Consider the following 20,415-nt stretch of genomic DNA (forward strand, 5'->3'; position numbering starts at 1 on the left):
TTTTTAGGACATTGAGGAGAGATAATATGATATACAGACAACAAGCAATTTGTTTCAGGTATTATGTAACATCAAAAAGCTGTGAATATTTACCACAATAAACCACAATTTAAGAAGCACCTCATTAGGGAACATGATATAAGAAAAATTATGTACACTATAAATATAAACGCTTTACTTCAATGCTTTATACACATTTAACATGAAATTACTTAGGCGTAAAAAAACGAGAAAGAAATAGATTACTTGACATCATTCGTCACAGAAATTTGACGACCACCAGGACAGAGATCATGTATAATCACTTGACCTAGACAATCTTCAGCATAGGAATAAGTGAATTCCAGATCGGAAACATCTCCATCATAATGCTAAAAAAATATAATTCATATTATAAATAAGAAACAAACGTCAAGTATAGAGAATTACTGATAATATTGAGGATTTTTTTAAAAATGTTAGTGTAACCCATCAACAAATTATAAGTTGATCCATTCAGCATTGGGACAGACTGCTACTGTGAAGGTTAATAATAACTAAGTTATTTAAATAAAAATCATTGCAGTGGGATTCCAACTCGTTTTCAATTGATCACCCACTGATTGAAACTAAAATCTTTTTCATCACTAAACCATAGCCCCACATCAATACGTAAAAGAATGCACATTCAATTAAGACTATAGAGAATAAGTCGTATCTCAATTTGCAAAGTATTTAGTGAATCTGTTTGATAATTTTTATGATACAACTCGTTTCATGACTAAATAAGATGTCATGATAGTCATAGATGGGTAGAACGAATTCAAAATTTTAATAGTCGATCCATTTAATTAAATCACACTAACTGCAATGTGTTAAACATCAGAATTATACTATCTGTGACGATAGATATGGTCTTTTATGTTCAAAATATATAAGTCAGCTATGTGCAACGTCGAATCTGAAACAAAATTTCATTTCAAACTTAGTTTTGAATACTATCAAACAGAAAGGAACGTAAGTTACTACTACTAATTGTTTTGTCATTGCATAGTCCAGCTAATAACGTATCAAGTAGTAAATGTTTAATTTTCCATATATCTGATTAGAAAAGACAGATAAAAGTTATTTAATTCATTTTTAAATCCACAATAAATAATGACAGACGCTCCATTTTTCGCTTAAAACTACTAGCTTTTAATTAATGGCGTGAACGGAGTCTCTCTCTCTCTCTCTCTCTCTCTCTCTCTCTCTCTCTATATATATATATATATATATATATATATATATATATATATATATATAAACTAAAACAAGAATTCATAGAGCTATCAATCCATAATCTTTTAAACTTCCTATTTACAACACTGTCATTTATCGGAGCTAACATGTAACATCCTGAAAAGCTGAAAGTATGATTATATGTTGCAGTTGATGGAAGATGGTGAATAAGTGTAATTCTAATAGATGTATTGTTTCAAGAAAAGCTGGAAAAAGCCTACAATTAATTTTGTGTATACTGAAAGTGGATAACGATTTTCCACCGTTATGAATGTATTTGAAATAAGACAGAATATCATGTTACCAAATTATTAATGAATATATCTAAATCTGTTACAAATTAGCAGTTTCGATACTGTGAAAATACCTGAGTACACTTGCCTTCATTTAAATACTAACAAACAAGATGGTTGGAGAAGCATTATATGTGAGATCTGTCGGTGTTCGATACCATTTGTTTTTATTTAGCTGTGGATATATACTTTACACACGAGATTTTAAATAAAACCAACACACTGATAGGCTACAGGACTGTGTTCGCTTAAACTGTTGAGACGTTTTATACAAGCTTGATGGTCGTTTGAAGTACTTACCTAAAGTCAAGTGCATATAAATTGGGGAGAGTTCTGAAAACAATACGAAAAGATTGCTACTATAAGTATGGAAGTTTACTGACCTACAACTACATCGAAAAGTATAAACTGACTAACACTCTAATACTATTAGTTAAAGTTAGGTTCTGTATTGTCCAGTAATGATGAGATTAGCAACTTTTTTCAGAACTTCAGACATTCTATGGAAATCAAAGTACAAGATGTTGGTTAATGTAATGAATTGTAATATTTCTTAGTCAAACAATGAAATAGCAAAACAGAACTGAAAAGAGCTAGTTTAGATCATCAATCCCAGGATACTAAGTTTTCATATTATGTTTATAAAATAGTATAGAAACATTTTATACGACAGGAGTTTACAGGGTGGATTATGTTGAATGTAGAAATTTTGTTTGACAACTCAACTGTGAAATAGGAAAAACATCAATTATTTTTGTACATTTTTGACCCCTTATCTGCTTACCTTTTAGAGATGACAGCGTTGAAACAATGTATTACAATAGTAACAAATGAGTTTCATAACATTTTGAACAATATTACCAATAAAACTGATAAAAACGTACTTAATTAGAAAGATATATAAATCTTATTATTCTGCACAATTTAAATTAACGAATAAGAGCATTTTTGTTAAGTTTAGTTATATAACTAAAACAAACGATGACATACACATATGACAACCTTATAGATGGATAATAAAAATGGGATCGACCAGTAAAGTTGGTATTTTATTTAAAACAATAAAAAAGGATAGCTTCAATAATAATATCAGGAGAAAATCATCAACATATTACCAAAATTACTACTAGTAAAACATACGTCATCAAAATTAGGTATGTTTACATTTGTTTCCATAAAAATTACAGTCTGTTATGCTTCATACTTGTGAAACCTGATTTCTTTGAGTTTAGGATGTTAGACGACTCTCTATGCTTGATCATTGTTGTCTACAAAGGATTGCTAACATTCGGTCGCAACATCATATTGTAGGAGTTCGGCATCATGTGTTTGGATACAGAGACAATAATTCAATTGGTGTCACCATCTTGAAACATTGACTTTGCTGGCTTAGACGTGTCTTACGAATGTCATACCAGAGAATTCCACTTCGTGCATTATTTGTTTACGCTGGGACTACTTGGAAAAGTCGTGAGGTGGTCAGTGTAAGACATAGTGTCGTGATATAAAACAAAGCTGCACAGGACTGACTTCTGTTGGTTCTTCACGACTCCCTCCTAGAGGTGATGCAACACATTGGCTTGAGACATTATCAGATATGGCCCAGAAGAGAAGCTAGTGGCGATCGTGCTGTAGCTTTCATTTACTTTCTGCATAAAAGTGAACGTAACTTCTTTGACCGAAAGAATTCTTTCTGGTTGTATTTTTCCTAACTGAACTACTTCTCTCCTTATTATTATTATTATTCCATTCTAATACATTATTTTTTGTGATCATCGTTGGTCTTCCTTTTACTATACTCATCCTTTGTTCTCTATCTCTTCACAACCTCATTGTTATTGTGTGGTGCATATGTATTTGGTGCCCCCGTACCAATGTTTATGTGTTCAAGTAAATAATAAATACACAAAATGTCTGATCTTTTTTTTTTAATAATTTCTTATAACGTGGAGGAAATTATGTGAATTATTTTAGAGTTATATTTGTTAGAGAAAATAAAATATAAAAATTAATCAATTAAGAGAATTCAACTAACTTTAATATAACTTAAACTTTTGTATAATTCTTTATCTAATGTGGCTAATTCATCAAGAAAACTGTAACATCCTGCTTTTTCACGACCAAGTAATTGAGTTAAAAAGAAGTTTGCGAATGGCACATCCACAACAATACACTAAGAAAAGTATAAAAACAAATTCTGTACTGTTTACTGTTTATAAAAAGTGCAATAGCTTACTAATATGGTGTCATAACTGCGTAACAATTAGAATAAAAACAAAAACACTAGCCATATGTATTTTAATGGCAATGTATCCAAATGTTTTTGAATGGCAGATAAATGTAACTATGAAGATCTGGATGAGAATATATGTGTACAATGAATAACTCTGTCCTCATTCACTTCCCTTCGACTCTTTTGTGTATTGTTTTATACTACTTATTGATATTGCGTAAACAATCGTAGTCCTAACAACTACACGTATGTTGTGACGCAAGTTTATCGTGTAATGTTCGGAAATATTTACATATGCTTATAACACATACCGTATTTATTATTACAATCAAGTTCTCTCAGTTTTTGAAGCAGTTATTCGCAATTCCGTGCGATCATTTAATCCTTGTTTAAACGCAACGGCTTCCATGTTGTTTGCTCTTGTTTCAGCTTTTGCTTGTTTATAAACTGTTATAAAGTTTTGACGAAGTTAACAGCTGTCATTTGCACTATCGTATGTTGTAAGTATTCTTTGTTACTACTGCAGGAAGCCCTTTTTATTTCAGACTTACAGATGAGGTAAACGCTACAGATACCTAAGAAGTTGAAGTATGCAACTAATTTTTGTATATTATTCAATAAAGAACCGCCTTTTTGGACAAATCGTTGTTTTATGAACTTCGATTTCGCGCGTTTTTCAATCCGTTGATTTAGACCCTTCGATAGATTTAACAATATGACTTATAAGGTATATACTAGTCAAGTTTTGATATCCTATACCATGTTGGTGTTGTGGCCTCTGCGCAAGACGGTCTAATTGCAGAATTTTCATTGTCACTCTGGATAACATCTTCAACACCTACTACATAATCCACCACGGTTGCAAATCTTCATCATTTTAATATTTCATCTGTTTTAACGTCATTGAAATACAAGACAATTATCAGAAGGGGTTTTGTGGAGATTTAGTATTTATCACTGAGCTGGCACCGTTGGATGCCAGCTCAGTAGTCTATCGGCTAAGGGCTTCGGCTCGAGACCGGTAGGTCCTGGGTTCGAATCTCGCGAGAGCGGGTTCGTGGATGCGCACTGCTGAGGAGTCCCATAATAGGACGAAACGGCCGTCCAGTGTTTCCAGGTTTTCCATGGTGGTCTAGCTTCAATTGACTCACGCTTTCAACTATGACAAGACAATTAGTTGAAGATACAATCTACGTGTTCACTTCAATTGCTTTTGAACATTATCACAAGGTATTAGATAATTACACAATTCCAATAGTGTCTTTGTGGTACATAAAATGTGAATTATTCACGATATAACTGATTATTCAGTTAGACAAACGCTTACATAATTTATTCGGATTCCAACAAAAACAGATCCAAGAACTACAAAACTAAGCACTGTATATACCCAGAAATACGAAGTTGAAACATAGATTGACCACTTATGTTGTACACTTCAGCTTTTTTCATTATTTAAACGTAGTTGATCAAAATGGGATAGTAACATCGCTCATGAGATAATAATATATAGATTATTGTCTGAAGCGTCAACTTATATGCATCACTAGGATGTATTTATTCTCGATTATTTTTAGTATTTACTTACATGAGAAATAAATTTACAAAACCATGTAAGGGTAAAACAAAAACCGATATACGAATGTACTGACCATCATAATTAGAACGCTGTGGAAATGTTTCCTAATCAGTATGAAATAATAGTTAAAAGGTTTGTAAGGATAGTTTGAACTTAGTCTCAAATACTTCTGTTTTGATTTAGATAGTTTTTACTTTACCAGTACTAGTAATATATTATGGGACTTCAGACAACATACCGGTGATTTTATGTTGCATTATTAGGATGATATAATAAATGACAGCCGGCCTTAGTAAAATTACCAATATATGAAGGTTTTTCGATACTAATTCTATATGAATTACTCAAAGGTTAAACAATGTTTATTTGATCCAAGTATAATCTATCTTTACTCCAAACTATATAATTATTTAACAGACTAAGGATACTTTAAGTTTATGCATATTTAAACCCCAACCTAACCAGTAGTACCACTAGACTCTAAATAAAAAGTTAAATCAAAGCTGATTAAAATGATATTAATTTAGATTCTTTAAAAAAATCACGATTCACTATCAGCACTAGATGATACACAGAATGGATATGAAAATCACTAACCTCATACACAGCTTTGGCAAGCATTTTACCCAAAAATTCGAAGAGCTGTAAATGACTTTCTTGTAAATGTGAAGTAGGTGACGGATATAAACGCTGGTCATTAGTCACACGAAATAAATTTAAACTAGGGTCGAATACACGACGAAGAGTTTCTTCCAGGAATTCTTTGAACACACCGTCTAAATCAATACCAACTTCATCTAAACCCTACACGTTAAAATATTAAGACAAACAAAAGAATGAACAGTTGAATCATAAAACTGAGATTGACTTACACATCAAATACGTAAAGAGGTGTGAAAGTTGTCATTGATAACTGTTTACCTAACGATCAAACTTTTAAATAATCAGACCTACTATTATTCAGTAAAGCTCAGAATAGTAGTAATTTTGTTAGTATGTTGAACAGTTAGGTTACAGCCTACCAATAGCTGATTTATTTGTTTCTAATAGTTTATCAGGAAGACATCAGGCTACCTAGAACTTTTTCATTAATAAATGATAGTTTCTCAACGTAGGGATAACAACGACAATATTTTTCTAATTTATATTTTCGCAATTACCACTGCTGACATTTCATTGGTTATTTTCACTTTTCCTAATTTTACTGTATGTCAGTCATTTTCTGCTGCAATATGTACAGAGTTGTTCCATAACAAAAGTACATGATGAATTGTCCAAAAAAAGAAATATAAATATGTATATACATTTCCGTTGAATGGTCTTTCTGTCCTCTTCAAATGTATGCGAAAGACTTCAGAGACCAAAAATGAAAGAGAATTGTCTTTTTTAGATTGCCATCTACCTTTCAAATGACTATGATTAAAACTCAAAAATACAACATTTTTTGAATACGGATCAGTCTTTCGGAAAGCTAAGTCTTTTTCTTTAAATCCATGTGTATATGGTAGCTTTTTTTCTGTATTTAAGTTTATTCACTCCTTAATAAAAGCATAACATTCAAATTTACCGCAGAGACCGTTAGGCACATAAGTTGTATAGTCTCTCGTGAAAGTCTACATTTTAATTATCAAATGTAATATACGCAGTGAATTATATAACAAAAAAGTTAAGCATTACCATAACTACATATAATAATTTATCTCTAAATTCAGACATACCATTTCGTTTACAAACTGTACACGTATTTTCATACGTAACTGAGGTGAAGTTAAATTTGCCAACTGTTGATAACCGTCCTGAAAGTAAAACAAAGTGAATTAGTAATATAGTTACGTCACACTAATTCACAACATATTTTTATCTACTTATCGATAATAATAATAATACATCATAACTTACTTCAACAATACGATTTCTATGAACTGTGATGACAGCACCAACTGGACCATCATCTGTAAGCCAATTTGTGCGAGTATGTATACCCAGTGATGCTTTATCTTCACGTACAAAATCGCGAAAAAGAATAACACGCTTAGAAAAAAATTCATTCATTAATATTATTTAAATAACAAGACGTACTTCTTTGTGTGGAATGATATGCGGGATGTGCTTGAGCAGAAATGTTGCATGTGGTTTCGGTTTCCGTAGATCTGCTAGAAAAGCTGGAACTTTGAGATTTCTGATTTCAATAAAAATTTTAGTTTATTAGTTGTAATTTCAACGATGACCCGAAATTAAAAAAGAAAAAATAAAGAAAATGTAGTGTAAAGGATGATGGATACAAATGTTACACAAAACATTTAGATCATAACTAAGTGTATATAAGATTAACTGTACTATAGTAGAAACAAAATGATTAGATAAAACTAATCATGCAGGAAATATTATTCTTGCTTAAGAGGAGGACTCCGTGGTTCATTTCTTTTAGCAAAACTAAATCGCGCTAACCAAAATATCTACAAGGACAACTAGGAAACTGATGTAATTTTTATTAAAATTTACACAATTTACGGTGATACGTTATTAGCAGGCATCAAAAACAAGTTATCAAGTAATCTGGAAAGCTAATATGAACAGTTTATGAAGGCTAAATGACCTAAAGTAATAAGATCTTTATAACGTATGCTCATTTGGTTGGAGACTTAGTCTACATGGATCCAATATCGAAACATTTTGTCAAAATCCACATGTGTTAACAAGGACTGCTTGAGTTTCCGATCAAACTTGAAGCTGCTAAGTAGCAGGTTCAAAACCCATTTCAACTACTTCGGTTTGAGTGACCGGATAGTATTAATGCCCTTGATACCTGAAGCATGAATTGGTAGTTGTTAAATGACCTAATATTAATAAAAGACCAATACAAATAAATCTGATTTAAGAGTTCTATCCACTAAGCCATCTTTTCATCTATATATCAAAATGTAATGAATATCAGAAAAAATTTAGTAGTTTTGAAGCTTGACGATGAATGTTTTAAAACAATTGACTCGTGATTCACGAGTGGTAAATCGGTAGAGTACAGATGCACACAAACAAAACAATTACACATTTTAGATGAAGCATACTTTCGTAAATTCTGAGAAACCGTAGTGTTTCCCATCAGAATGTAAAGCGTAATTAGCCTAACTGATCTCTTACTGATTAACAACTTGTACAATTCAAGATCATGTATAAATAAAAGTTGGTTGATATATTAACTATAGTAATTTGTTGATAATAAGTAATTCATCAATAAATAGAAGACTGATAGACTATTGGATTCCCACTAAGTGGTCTGGAGGTTAAGTGTTCACGCCCGAGACCGAATGTCTTTGGTACAACTCCCAGCTGCCAGGACGTTTATGTGCACTGTTGAGAAGTTCCGAACTACGACGAGACACTTATCTAGTGCTTTCATTTTTTTAATTATCGTATAACTCGGATCGATCCATGATTTCAATAACAAATATACACCTCTATCATCATATTCACATGTTAAATATACAAAGCAAGGATTGAACTATGAACAAATGTGAAGTACATGCAATTTTTTAACAAAAAAAGCGTATAAGAGATTATACAAAGTAACTTACGATATTAACCAAAAATTCGGTGGTGTGAATAAATGTCTACTATCACGTTCATAGATTACAGATAATAAACGTAAACAAATTGTGAATAAATTAGGCATAACAGTAGATGAATTGTTTGATTGAACAGTAGACTTATTATTATTATGCAATGCAATGGATTCATCGGTTTTATTCAATTTATTATCATCTTTATAAGATGGACTCCATAATTTAAGTTGATTAGCTTTTATAGAATCGGAGAAAAACAAGACAATCTTATTAAAACACAAATGGAATTTGTTTAAATGGAAAAGTGTAAAAATAATTATTATTATGTTAATATATTTAGTCTATACACCTTTCTTAAATGAATATAGAATAATGAAATTTATAGTCAGAAATTTTAAAATAATTTCTACTTATAGAAATAGATCTAGTAGGATTGAAGTGTAACAAACAAGTACTACTTACAATATACTGAAAATATAATTATTATGATATGCGTTTAATTGTTTCTTATCATGGAAATGGAAAATCAGATAGGTAGAAAGAATTGTAGTTGTACTTACTTTTGAGTTTCATTCCCTTTTTTGTGCTATTCAGAAAATGTGTTAAGGTTATTTACAGTATATTACCTGCACAGGCTTCAGTGAATATCGTCAAAATTGTTACTAACAATTGAAACTGATTATATGGTTCTTTTAAAGAGCTGATAACAATTTTATTGTGTAATCGATTTTTCTTGATTAAATTAACTCATCCACCATGTAAGTTGGCATGATGAGCTAATGATACTACTTGGTTGTCCGATGTGAAATAGATACAATGAGGCTCGAATGCGTGACTTAATGGATGAAAGTTGAATGACTTAACCACTAAATTATCGCTCACTGTTTTATGTGTAAAAGATTGTAATAGTCAAATGTCGCCAGAATAGAAGCAGGTGAATTAAGGTTCGAAATTGCAACTGTGACAGACAGTCAAGTGTACTAACTATTTATTTTATTTATTTATTTAAACACATAAATATTGGTACAAGGAAGCACCAGTTACATATGCGCCACACAAATCTCATTTGATTTGTGTGAGGGCTGTGGTATTGCACGGGTGCCCAGACCGAAGCAGGTGGTTTTCTTAGGGGGCCACACCCTGAACCCAGTGTACTAACTACCATAACATTGAACGAAAGTTCCTATAAAATTAAGTCAGAGCTCAAAATCATGTCATTAGATTTCACTAACCTATTTCTATAACTTACAAACTAAGAATAAACAATTATACTATGGAACATATCTTTTTATTACTGAAAGACTTATTTGACTACATCAAATTAAACAGGTAAACAATAAATTTGCGCACTGAATCACTAATTTGTCTACATAAGTTACTTCGTTAATTATACATACAACAAAATGGAGCAAATATTTTTTTATAACTAGTTAGTTAACACGTTCGACATTCTCTTAAAAAGATATTTTAGAAAACAATATTGAAGAAGTATATAGTTAAAAAAATACTAAAGGTCTCAACAATAAAAACATTCCAGTATGAGGTTGTGAAAATTGTTGAATTTCACTGAAATAATGAACCGACTATCATTTAAAACCTGTAAGTACATGACTGCAGTTCCGTTCTAGTATGGAACTCCTCAGCAGTGCGCATCCATGATCTCACATGCGGGAACCGAACCCAGGGCCTTTAGTCTCCACAACCTCATAGTGAAAATTATCATGTGCTCACCAGTGACTAGCTTCGAGAGGAAATTTCCGGAGTCCTAGTGAAAAGTCGTGATCAGTGAAGCTAATCCGCGTTGGGTGTGAAGTAGTTAGCCACCAAAGACGATGGGAGATGGTCGCGTAATGTCATGGATTGACCAGGGTTAAGCATTAACACTGTTGGATGCCGGCTTACTGATCTAGAGGTTAAGGGTTCACATGCGATACCGAGGGTCCTGGGTTCGATTACCGAGTGTAGAATCGTGGATGCGCACTGCTGAAGAGTCCCATACTAGGACAAAATAGTCGCTTAGTGCTTACAGGTTCTCACTGGTGATTTAACTTAGATTGTTTCATGATTTCAATTAAATGAAAACTTTATTTCTCGAGTTTTGCTTAGAAAGCACGTTCGAATTTTTTATATCATGATGCAAATTTTTATACCATCCCAACACAATTTTAGTACAAACATGTTGACGGAAATGAATCTGATAACCTTAATCCAAGAATCTATTACTTAACTGAGGATACGCAGACATCATAGTTCTGTCAAGTGGTGTTTTTTATCATTTATTTGAACATATAAATATTGGTACAAGGGGGCACCAGATATATATGCACCACACAAAAATTGTCATTTTATTTTAATTGGGTGAGGGCTATGATGCTGCCCGGGTGCCCAGACCGAAGCAGGTGGTTTTTTTAGGGGGCCACACCCCGAGCCTTTGACCTAAAGGTCTGACCCACAAGGCAGTGGAGTATCGTGAGGAGATGCAGTCCCATGGCAACCGGTGACTGACGGTTGGTTCATACACCATTTGTTTCTTTAGGATACTGGAGCCCATGTGCACCATTGGTTTGAAATCAGGGTTTTCCAACTCCCCCAGGTGGACTTTCTGTGTTCACCAACCCGGTTAAAGCGCCAGACATTCGCTTTTTGTCCTCTCAATTTCGTAAACAAGAGTAATGCAGCGAGAAGGCAGTGAGTACGACTTCCCTGACAGAAGTTGTATACGCGTGACCGTGTGAGAGCATTTCGAGAGAGAGGGCGGGACCTCCCCATTCTCGGTCGTACGAGGGTATTTGAGGGTATAAGATATAAGGTATTTCGAACATGGAGTAGCGATTCGAGAATCTACATCACATGGTATTTGGATTCAGCAATTATGAGATGATCACTGGTATTTGGCTATGAGTAATTACTTTTTGAACAATCCCAGTACCTAGTAGTAGCACTAAGTGAGCAATTTAGAAACTAACCAGAAATTTTCAGGCAATTACAGTAAATCAGTCAATCAAGTCGTGAACCTCTGTCAACCAAAATGGTACAAATTCATTCATCCTTTATCTTTTACCAAATTTCAAGAACTTTTCTTTCCAATTTTACCAGTACTAACGTTCTTTTCCTGACAACCTCTTCTACATACAACGTTGTGAAACATGAAAATTTTATCTGATGCACTACTGCACAACGCCTTTACAATTTCTCCGTTTACAACTCTACTTGTCAACCGACATTATATACACAGTTAACGATTGTCAAGTTTGATTACCTAAGTTACGAGAATATAGCTATAGTGAATTAATAGAGGGATGTATCACCCTGTAAATTTGATCTCATTTGAATTACTTTGGTATTTTGCCGAAGGATACATTTAATTTACTTCTATTTTGTGAAATCTAATAAAATTTACCTTATTAATAGAGTAGGTAATAACACTTAATTAAACAGTCACATTAATGAAAGATAATTGATACTTACGATCTGGTACCATAATGACTGATTCATAAATTAAATGATTAAAAAATGAACCCATCGAGCACAATTCGTCGATTGTAAACGATTTCTTTAATTCAAATAATTCTGCATCATCTAATATGCTACAAAGAAAAGTGTACAGTGAATCATACAATATACTAATAAATTTATTTACTTTTCACAAGAAAAAAACATATTTTCTAAAAAGTTTAATTATTTATAAATAACTAAAAAATTAAAAACAATTTCTATTGTGAACTGATAATATTTGAAGAATAAATTGAACGCTGTGGGACTGTTTAGTTTTGTAATCGTAAATCCATTAAGCAATGCTGTTATATTGCGGAATCCCTCACTGTGATAACTGGAAAATTGGCTCTGTCATCACTGTTATGTACGTATCGAGTCTGCTGAGTCTACAGTCTTACTGCTTTTACTTGACAGTCCGGAAACACTGCAATTAACCGATCCTACTATTTATACTGAGAAATGAGCACAATTCCCACGACGCAAACTGAAAACACGAAAGATTAATGCAATGAAGGTTTTTTAACTCGAAAACTCAACGACAAGAAAGTACCAAATCACATCATCCTCAGACCAAATAAATAAATAAATAAATATATTTAACCTGAATTAATACAGGGAATAAAATTTTCACAGTGAACAAGAGTTCACACCTGTCATATAGAACAAAGTTTATACTGAATTGATACAGTAAACATTGACCTAAATAATATCATATTCTTATACCGTCATATCAAGTAAGCACTAACTAGTTCACACAGGATTGAGCAATTCGAATATGAAATGATATTGTCAACATGAAATATACTACTATGAGTTCACATGCAACAACTATTACGACTATTTATTTATCTTTCAGAGGTTTAAAAAGAGTACACATTCGACTAAAAGGACATTATATTTAACATATGTGTAATTGACTTACAATAGTCCCCTGGTTTTCGAAAACTAAATTCAATTCGCATTTCAACGTAAAATATTTCAAATACAGTCAATTGTATTGAATGAAACAATAAGATTGTACAAACAGATAAATAGATATTGTTCGCCAAATTTTTAGTCCAACTATTAATAGAAGTGCCTAAAAATGTCAATATGCTTTATACCACTTATTCAGTGACAAAAGGGAGTCGATATCAAATGGTCTTCGTTACACAAACCACTTTGTATTGTTTAATATCAGCTGTCACTTTACAGAACGTATGAATGAATATAGAATGTTTTAATGATGAAGATAACTCTCACCAACTTAAATTTAACAGTTACAAATGATCCACTGAATTGTTTAGAAATTCACTAATAACTTTCAAATATTCGGTCACAGGTTTACATCCCGACTTTTTTCAGATTCAAAGCCAAAGTAACATCATGTTCACAGAAAGTATCTAGAGCAGCTGAATACGTGAACGTGCACTTAGTTTAATAAGTTATTTTCAGTTAAGTAAAAACCGGTATTAAATGTAAAAGTAGACAACATACCTCAACAAATTGCTTGTAGCTGAAGCAAATATTTGCATCAAATGAGATTCATGTGGTTCTAAATGGCAAACTGATTGTGAATTCATAATCACATGAGCCCAATCACGTACAGATCCACAGCAAGAAATTAAACGCCACATACGAGGTAATAAATCACCTAACGATAAACCTGTTGTGATTATTTGTTATTGAAACACAATAAAATAATGAGTTATGCTAGGACAGATAAATCAAAGAAGAGACATAGCAAAAGAATCCTGATGAAAATTCGTCATGTAAATAAACAAAAACTGTCTAGTTCCTCAATAAATACTCTGAAAGTTGATGAAGGAATGAAGGAAACACTCAACTAATCAACTTAGTAGATTTTTTTGAGGAAACGAAAAAAAGATGTCCAGACATATGAATAATTTCCAATATATTTCCGAAATAGTAACCTGAGTTGAAACATTGCACAATTTGTTAATTATAACTACACGATTGTAACATCTCGGTTAGTCAGTTACACACAAGGTAGAACTTGGTATATATGTGCATGCGTTCAAGTTGCCACACCTCACTAGCACAGTGAAATGAAATTTTCAAAGCAAATCCCAAAGTAGTAAAGGTAGTAACAGGATTAATGATAGTAAAACAAGATTAGGCAGAGAAGGTATGATTCAAGAAGAAAATATGAATTAATCGGACAATAATAGAAATTTGTAAGCTAATTTAGAATTACAGAATCTAGGGTAAGAGAAAAAAATGGATACGCCTGCGCTTAAGAAGTCTGTTGTCCTATTTAACGCAAGGATTGAACATCAAAAGCTCCAAATTGTAGCTTGGAGCGTGGGTTTCAGGAGACCAAAAATAACATTTCGTGAACTCAAACCATTAGCATTGATGGTGTGTGACGATAAAGATATGAGATAAGAGTTAGTCGTAAGGATGGGACAGTTATCAAGAGGTGAGGCAGGAATTCGATTGCGAACAAGATGATCTCGAGTGATGTTAGGAAAGATATTTCCCATTGAGGGATTTGAAAATAAAACTGGGTTAGTGATGGTCTTGGTGACCCGAAAGTGTAACCATAGAATCAAAGGGACAACTTAAGATCGACAACACACTCTCTTTTTGCGATGGGTCTTCAATGTGTTGGCTTCGTGCTTCGAAAAGCCTTGCCACTGGAGACGGTATTCCGTGAGGTATAAGATTTCTAAAGTCAAACTTTTCTAACCCCTTCCGCCGGTAGCATCACTGTAGATGCTATTTGCCTGGATGAAACACCTTATTGATGTTACACTGCGGTAAAGCCGACAGTATGACTCCAACTAGGACCATGAGTTTTCTGTTTTTAGAATTACCGTTCTTCAGCCCATCTCCTTTGTATGGTAAGACCTAAAGAAACAAGTGTTCTAGACAATATAACTCTATAGAGTAATTAAGATAGGAAAACCCGACCACCACATTAAGGTAGTAGCTAAGAACGCAACTGTAACATCTGTAGAATTTTCATAACAGACAACCAGCTAAGGACCATAACTTAGGATATCTAACACATATGTGTCATGATCTGAAGAGATATGTTACTAGGATATTGACCTAGAAATTTATGCTATCCTGACTACAATGAATTAAACACCGAACGTGATTAAAGCACTTTTTAGATCAACCCTGTTAAAAATTTGCAAAACGAATTACTAAGTGATCATATTTATTTCATTGATTAGTTGTAATCAACAAACCAAATGAAAGTGAGTTAAATAACTTTTCTTTCTATCTCAAACATACCTTCAGTACATTCCAAACAAAGTCAACTCAGAACAATCTGAATCTATACCTAATGTGATTTGTTTACTAAATCTCTGCTCTAGTAAGGTCGGCAATAAGACGTCTTGATTTTTTTTCATTAATCCGAAAAATTCCGATTTTTTATAGGCTTAATTAAACTATTACCATGTAAGCGTGTCGATTGTAATCGTGTGTAGTAAACAAAAACCGTAAATTCTAGTTCACTCACGAGACTGATCTCGAAACATTTGACCCAAGATTTAATCTATCAGACAGTGAATTCGGACTAAAATAGTAAACTATGACCAGAACAGGTTTGTACATTACTCATTACCGATAATTCAAAGTTGAAAATCTAAATTTACCATTATGAAGAAAAGGAAAGAATGAGTGGTTGATCACTTAAATAAATGTGAGGAGTGTGAGTGATGAGAGTTCATAAAAACCAGCCTATCCAAAAGCTTCAACTCAAGGAATACCAGACAATGATTAGCTGACAAAACTTACTTTTCAACCAATAAAATATTTGCTTAAATGTGAAGTGGGTAACATTTTGTTTTAAGCTTTCACCACCAAGCTAATCTTTCCAATTTTTTTTCCTAAACAACATTCTTCATTACATGACGATAGTAAAAACATTTGTTAATTAGGTAAACAAATAATGTAGTGTAATCTAACAAGAAAGAAAGAATTCAATTCATTTAACCTGCCTGCCAGTATAGCGCTTCTAATTTCTTTCAAACTTCCAGAAGTAAAACAATAAAGCATACACACAGCTTTTAAGGATTTCGGTAAATCACTTGGGCCAGGACTATCTGAACGTCCAGTGGAAAGATTTGGAATGTAATTATTGGTTATTTCTTTCTTATTTCTAAATCTAGCACGATATGCTGAGGAATTGGATATCTGACGTAGAAAATTTGAAAGACCATGACGTACACGATGCCCATAACCATCAATATCAGAGCCGGTCGACCTACTACCGCCCATCCGTGAAATAGGTGGCAATAACCCTAACACAGCAAGTTTTTCTGCTTTAGAAGGTACCCCGGGTCCATGTTGATTTGTTGCACAAGGTGTGTTAGTAGAATGAAGATGACCTGTGCTAGATGAACCACCCTCTGATGCACTTAACTCAGGTAAGTTTAGTTCAGCTTGCGCATACAGATCGGCAAATAATAAACGAACCATACGACCATTCCAGAGTAGTCTTAACTGACTTGTTACAAAGGACATGGCTGATTGTAAACTGAAATATAAATAGTAAGAAGAATAATTGGGTTAATTAAAGAAATGAAGAAATAAAATAAGATGAGAAACCAATGAGCATCATCATGGTACATCTCAGATTTACAAGACCGAATTAAAAACATTATTAAGTCATCATCTCACAGAAACTGATGAACCATTTAAACACTTATTAACTGTGCTACAAAATAATAGGCAATCATTAGATGATGCAATACACTATGTAAGGTGGAATTATTTAAAAGCTCATAACAAATGTGACTCATAAGGTATAGGACTTTTTTGCAAAATGTGATGCATTACTTTATCAGGAAAAATAATATGATAAAAGCCATAACGAAAAAGGCCTTGTTGAAAGTCTACAATAATTTAAGTAGCCTTATTACGGATTTAAGTAAAGATAAATATATAACAATGATATGATCGGTGTAAGGTATCGCATAAGGTAATATTTATATGGTGTTCAATACGTGATCATAGCAAATATGGTACCAAATCAGTATTAAGAAGCTGGATCAATTCAGGTAGGAACTGAGACATATAGCAAAAGATACCATGTACATATTTCACCACTTTTTATCAATCTTTTCACGATCAGTCATTTCCATGTTGAACACTATATTTTAGACCTTGTTTAGTAATCTCTATAATTCGACCAAGTCCTTATATGAAAATCAACACTGAGATGCAAGTGCATCCTGCTGACGAGTCCCGAATAAGAATAAACGCGCCTGCAGGATTCTACTTCTCGTTGCATTTAGTCTATTCTAAATAATCTGTGAAAATATGTTTTGACTTAACACTCACTAACGTACGTTATGGCTTTTGTTATCAAAATAAGCTTCACATTTTATATACCATTTCCTATTTCTTAGAAATGTGTATTTCGTCAACTTCTTGGGACATCATTATTTGATCAAAGTGAAGCTAAAAAATTTGTGTATTTCTTAATTAATCTAAAAATTAGAAAATATTTTATTCAAATGCAAATTCTTAATGACAATCTGATAAAAACAGTCCATTACTTCATAGAATTTTTTTTGTTTTGAACAAGAAAAGTCAGGATTCCAACCTTCTGGAATCTATGACATGTTTAATGATTTAGGTAATTTTACCTTCAACCAAAAGACTACTAATCCTAACTCTATGACTCCTACTACAAATATCATTTATCGCACTGTTTTTTTTTCGTCAAAAATTTTTTTAGACCGTTGTGTCCAATGAAATGGTTAGTTTTAAAATGGTAATGACTATTACTTTCATTTTACAATAAGCTTATACATAAGTACAGATCTTTCAGGCGGTCTGCTTGAATATCTGGGTTACCTGTTCCTGCCATCTAGATATTTCAACAAGTTATCTGGGTTTTTTGTTTTAACACATCACTATGTCTATTAATCGCATAACCTAATCAGGTACGTTTGTGAAAAGTTCACGACCTTTCGCTGTACAGGTTACAAAAAAGTACAATCAGCGATATTATGGTGGCTGGCAATATGCATTGAAAAAAATGAACATTATTCAGATGTCGATTCCTGAACTGTTTACATCTAACTGGCGACCACTCAATATTTATCGTCAGGATCGATCAAGAAATAAGAAAAGGAAACTTGTTGAAATATCTTGTTCTGAGAATTCTATACTGTACTAAAAATATAATATTTAATAATGCCACTAATAATAATAATAATGATTATTATTATTATTATTATTACTATTAGATTTAGGCGTTTTTCAAATCTGTTAAAACTGATGGGTAGTCAATTTAATGAGTTTTAAGTAGTACCGAATAAAACCAGTCAAGTGAACCGGTAATTCGATTTTTAAAAAATTCACTTAGCAAAGATTACAATACTATCATTTTAACTAAACCTATGAATTTTATTGGACAGATAAATCTTGGATCTTTTTTGTGTAATAGAATGTGGAAAATATTCTTAGGTACATTGTATTTCCAACATCAATTTCAATAAAAACAGAGGTTAAGTTAATTGGTGATCAAAGTAAGTAGTTTATATTATTGCCATTTAGAAGAACTTACGAATTATCTATTGACTGAGCGAACCACCCCAAAATTGGATGCCAACTGCAAAGATTAGACTTTTTACTACCGATATAGGTACCCAAATAATGCATAGATTTGGATAAAACAATCTACAAAGAAAATTGAAAAAAAAACGAAACATTCTTTGTTTATGAAAAACTGTTATTAATGTTGATCTAGTCAAAAAGATATCGAACAGTCCCATTTTTAAGTACATAATTATCATAACACATCAGAAAACGGTTGATATTCGAAGCCCTAAACCCATTGTATGCTCAATGAATTCGAATTATCATCAGTTGATTTACAGACCTTGTGATGGTGAAATTCCAAACATATTTATTTCATGTTTCTATGTCAGAAAATGCTTCGCTTAATTCTTTTCTTTTTAAAGAGTAACGCTGAGACGACATGGTTGTCAATTGTTCTTTTTTTGCTATCATTTACTTGAATAGTCATAATGAACTTAATAAGTTGGTATATTCAGTTTCGAAAGCATTTATTCGTAAGTCACCTCACAAACGTTCTAATCATTATTTTAACAATTAAATCAAATGTCTGTTGTTTGTGTAGTGATAGCAATGAAGAGCTGATGAGGAAGTAATACCGTCTTTCATATCAATATTGATAAAACATTTGAAAACAGCTTGCATTATGAATGGATATCGGATGTTTTTAAAAATGCACTAAAAAATAGACAGCAGAGAATAACGGTTTCGCTTTGATTGAGGACTTTACAGACTAAACACAAATTTGTACAAAAACTAAGTTAAATAATGATCCAGTAGTTAGTATTCACTGCGAGTTAGATGCTCCAAAGTTCAAATGAGAAACCATAATGTATGAAACAAGAAGTCTTAGGAATGGCGAGAATCCACATCAATAACACATTAGGAGACAAGTGTGTTGTACTGTGAATTGATTGAAATCCTGAAGTGTGAACCAGGGGATTTTAACTCACTAGTTGGATGGTATTTTGACCAATACGAAACTCAAAGGTTTTGGATAGAATCCTATGTAAATTCGTACGTACACAACTAATTAAGAGCCTCAAACTAGAACGAAACAACTAGTCAATGTTCTCCGATTTTTGATGATTATTTAACTGGTAATGAAAATTATTGTCAAATCACAAAATACATTTATTGAAATACCTTCATTAATATCTCACAATGTACTGGGACTGCATATTTCATAATTAAGTTTGATAAAACTTATTCGGTCAAATTATCTTTGTTATTGTCATTATTAAAATTTCCTGAAAGAATGTCATAGTTTTTTTAAAAACTGCTTCACAACGATTTACAAATAATATGCTCAGTACATATTGAGACTAAAAAACTTTTATCATTCAGTTTAAATCTAGAAAAACTGCACAAACTCTAATATTATCTATTTTGATACAATACATAAGTAAAAGATGAAATATTGCCCTACCAATTCAATTATAATTAGGT

General features: G+C 32.5%; 1 protein-coding gene across 1 annotated transcript in view; it reads right to left on the reverse strand.

Moving 5' to 3' along the window:
* The window catches only part of Smp_137040 (putative ubiquitin-protein ligase), a gene marked incomplete at both ends in the record, with an annotated part of 34,281 nt that overhangs the window by 3,735 nt on the left and 10,131 nt on the right, over nucleotides 1-20,415 (reverse strand). The window contains 11 exons of the mRNA XM_018796655.1: nucleotides 247-371; nucleotides 3,589-3,726; nucleotides 5,963-6,169; nucleotides 7,084-7,161; nucleotides 7,265-7,396; nucleotides 7,445-7,544; nucleotides 8,938-9,160; nucleotides 12,394-12,512; nucleotides 13,897-14,065; nucleotides 16,425-16,915; nucleotides 18,956-19,068. Of these exons, the coding sequence (XP_018651775.1) occupies nucleotides 247-371; nucleotides 3,589-3,726; nucleotides 5,963-6,169; nucleotides 7,084-7,161; nucleotides 7,265-7,396; nucleotides 7,445-7,544; nucleotides 8,938-9,160; nucleotides 12,394-12,512; nucleotides 13,897-14,065; nucleotides 16,425-16,915; nucleotides 18,956-19,068 (1,895 nt within the window). The remainder of the gene's footprint in view (nucleotides 1-246; nucleotides 372-3,588; nucleotides 3,727-5,962; nucleotides 6,170-7,083; nucleotides 7,162-7,264; nucleotides 7,397-7,444; nucleotides 7,545-8,937; nucleotides 9,161-12,393; nucleotides 12,513-13,896; nucleotides 14,066-16,424; nucleotides 16,916-18,955; nucleotides 19,069-20,415) is intronic.

This window comes from Schistosoma mansoni, chromosome 4 (assembly GCF_000237925.1).
Source record: "Schistosoma mansoni strain Puerto Rico chromosome 4, complete genome".
NCBI classification, from domain to species: Eukaryota; Metazoa; Platyhelminthes; class Trematoda; order Strigeidida; family Schistosomatidae; genus Schistosoma; species Schistosoma mansoni.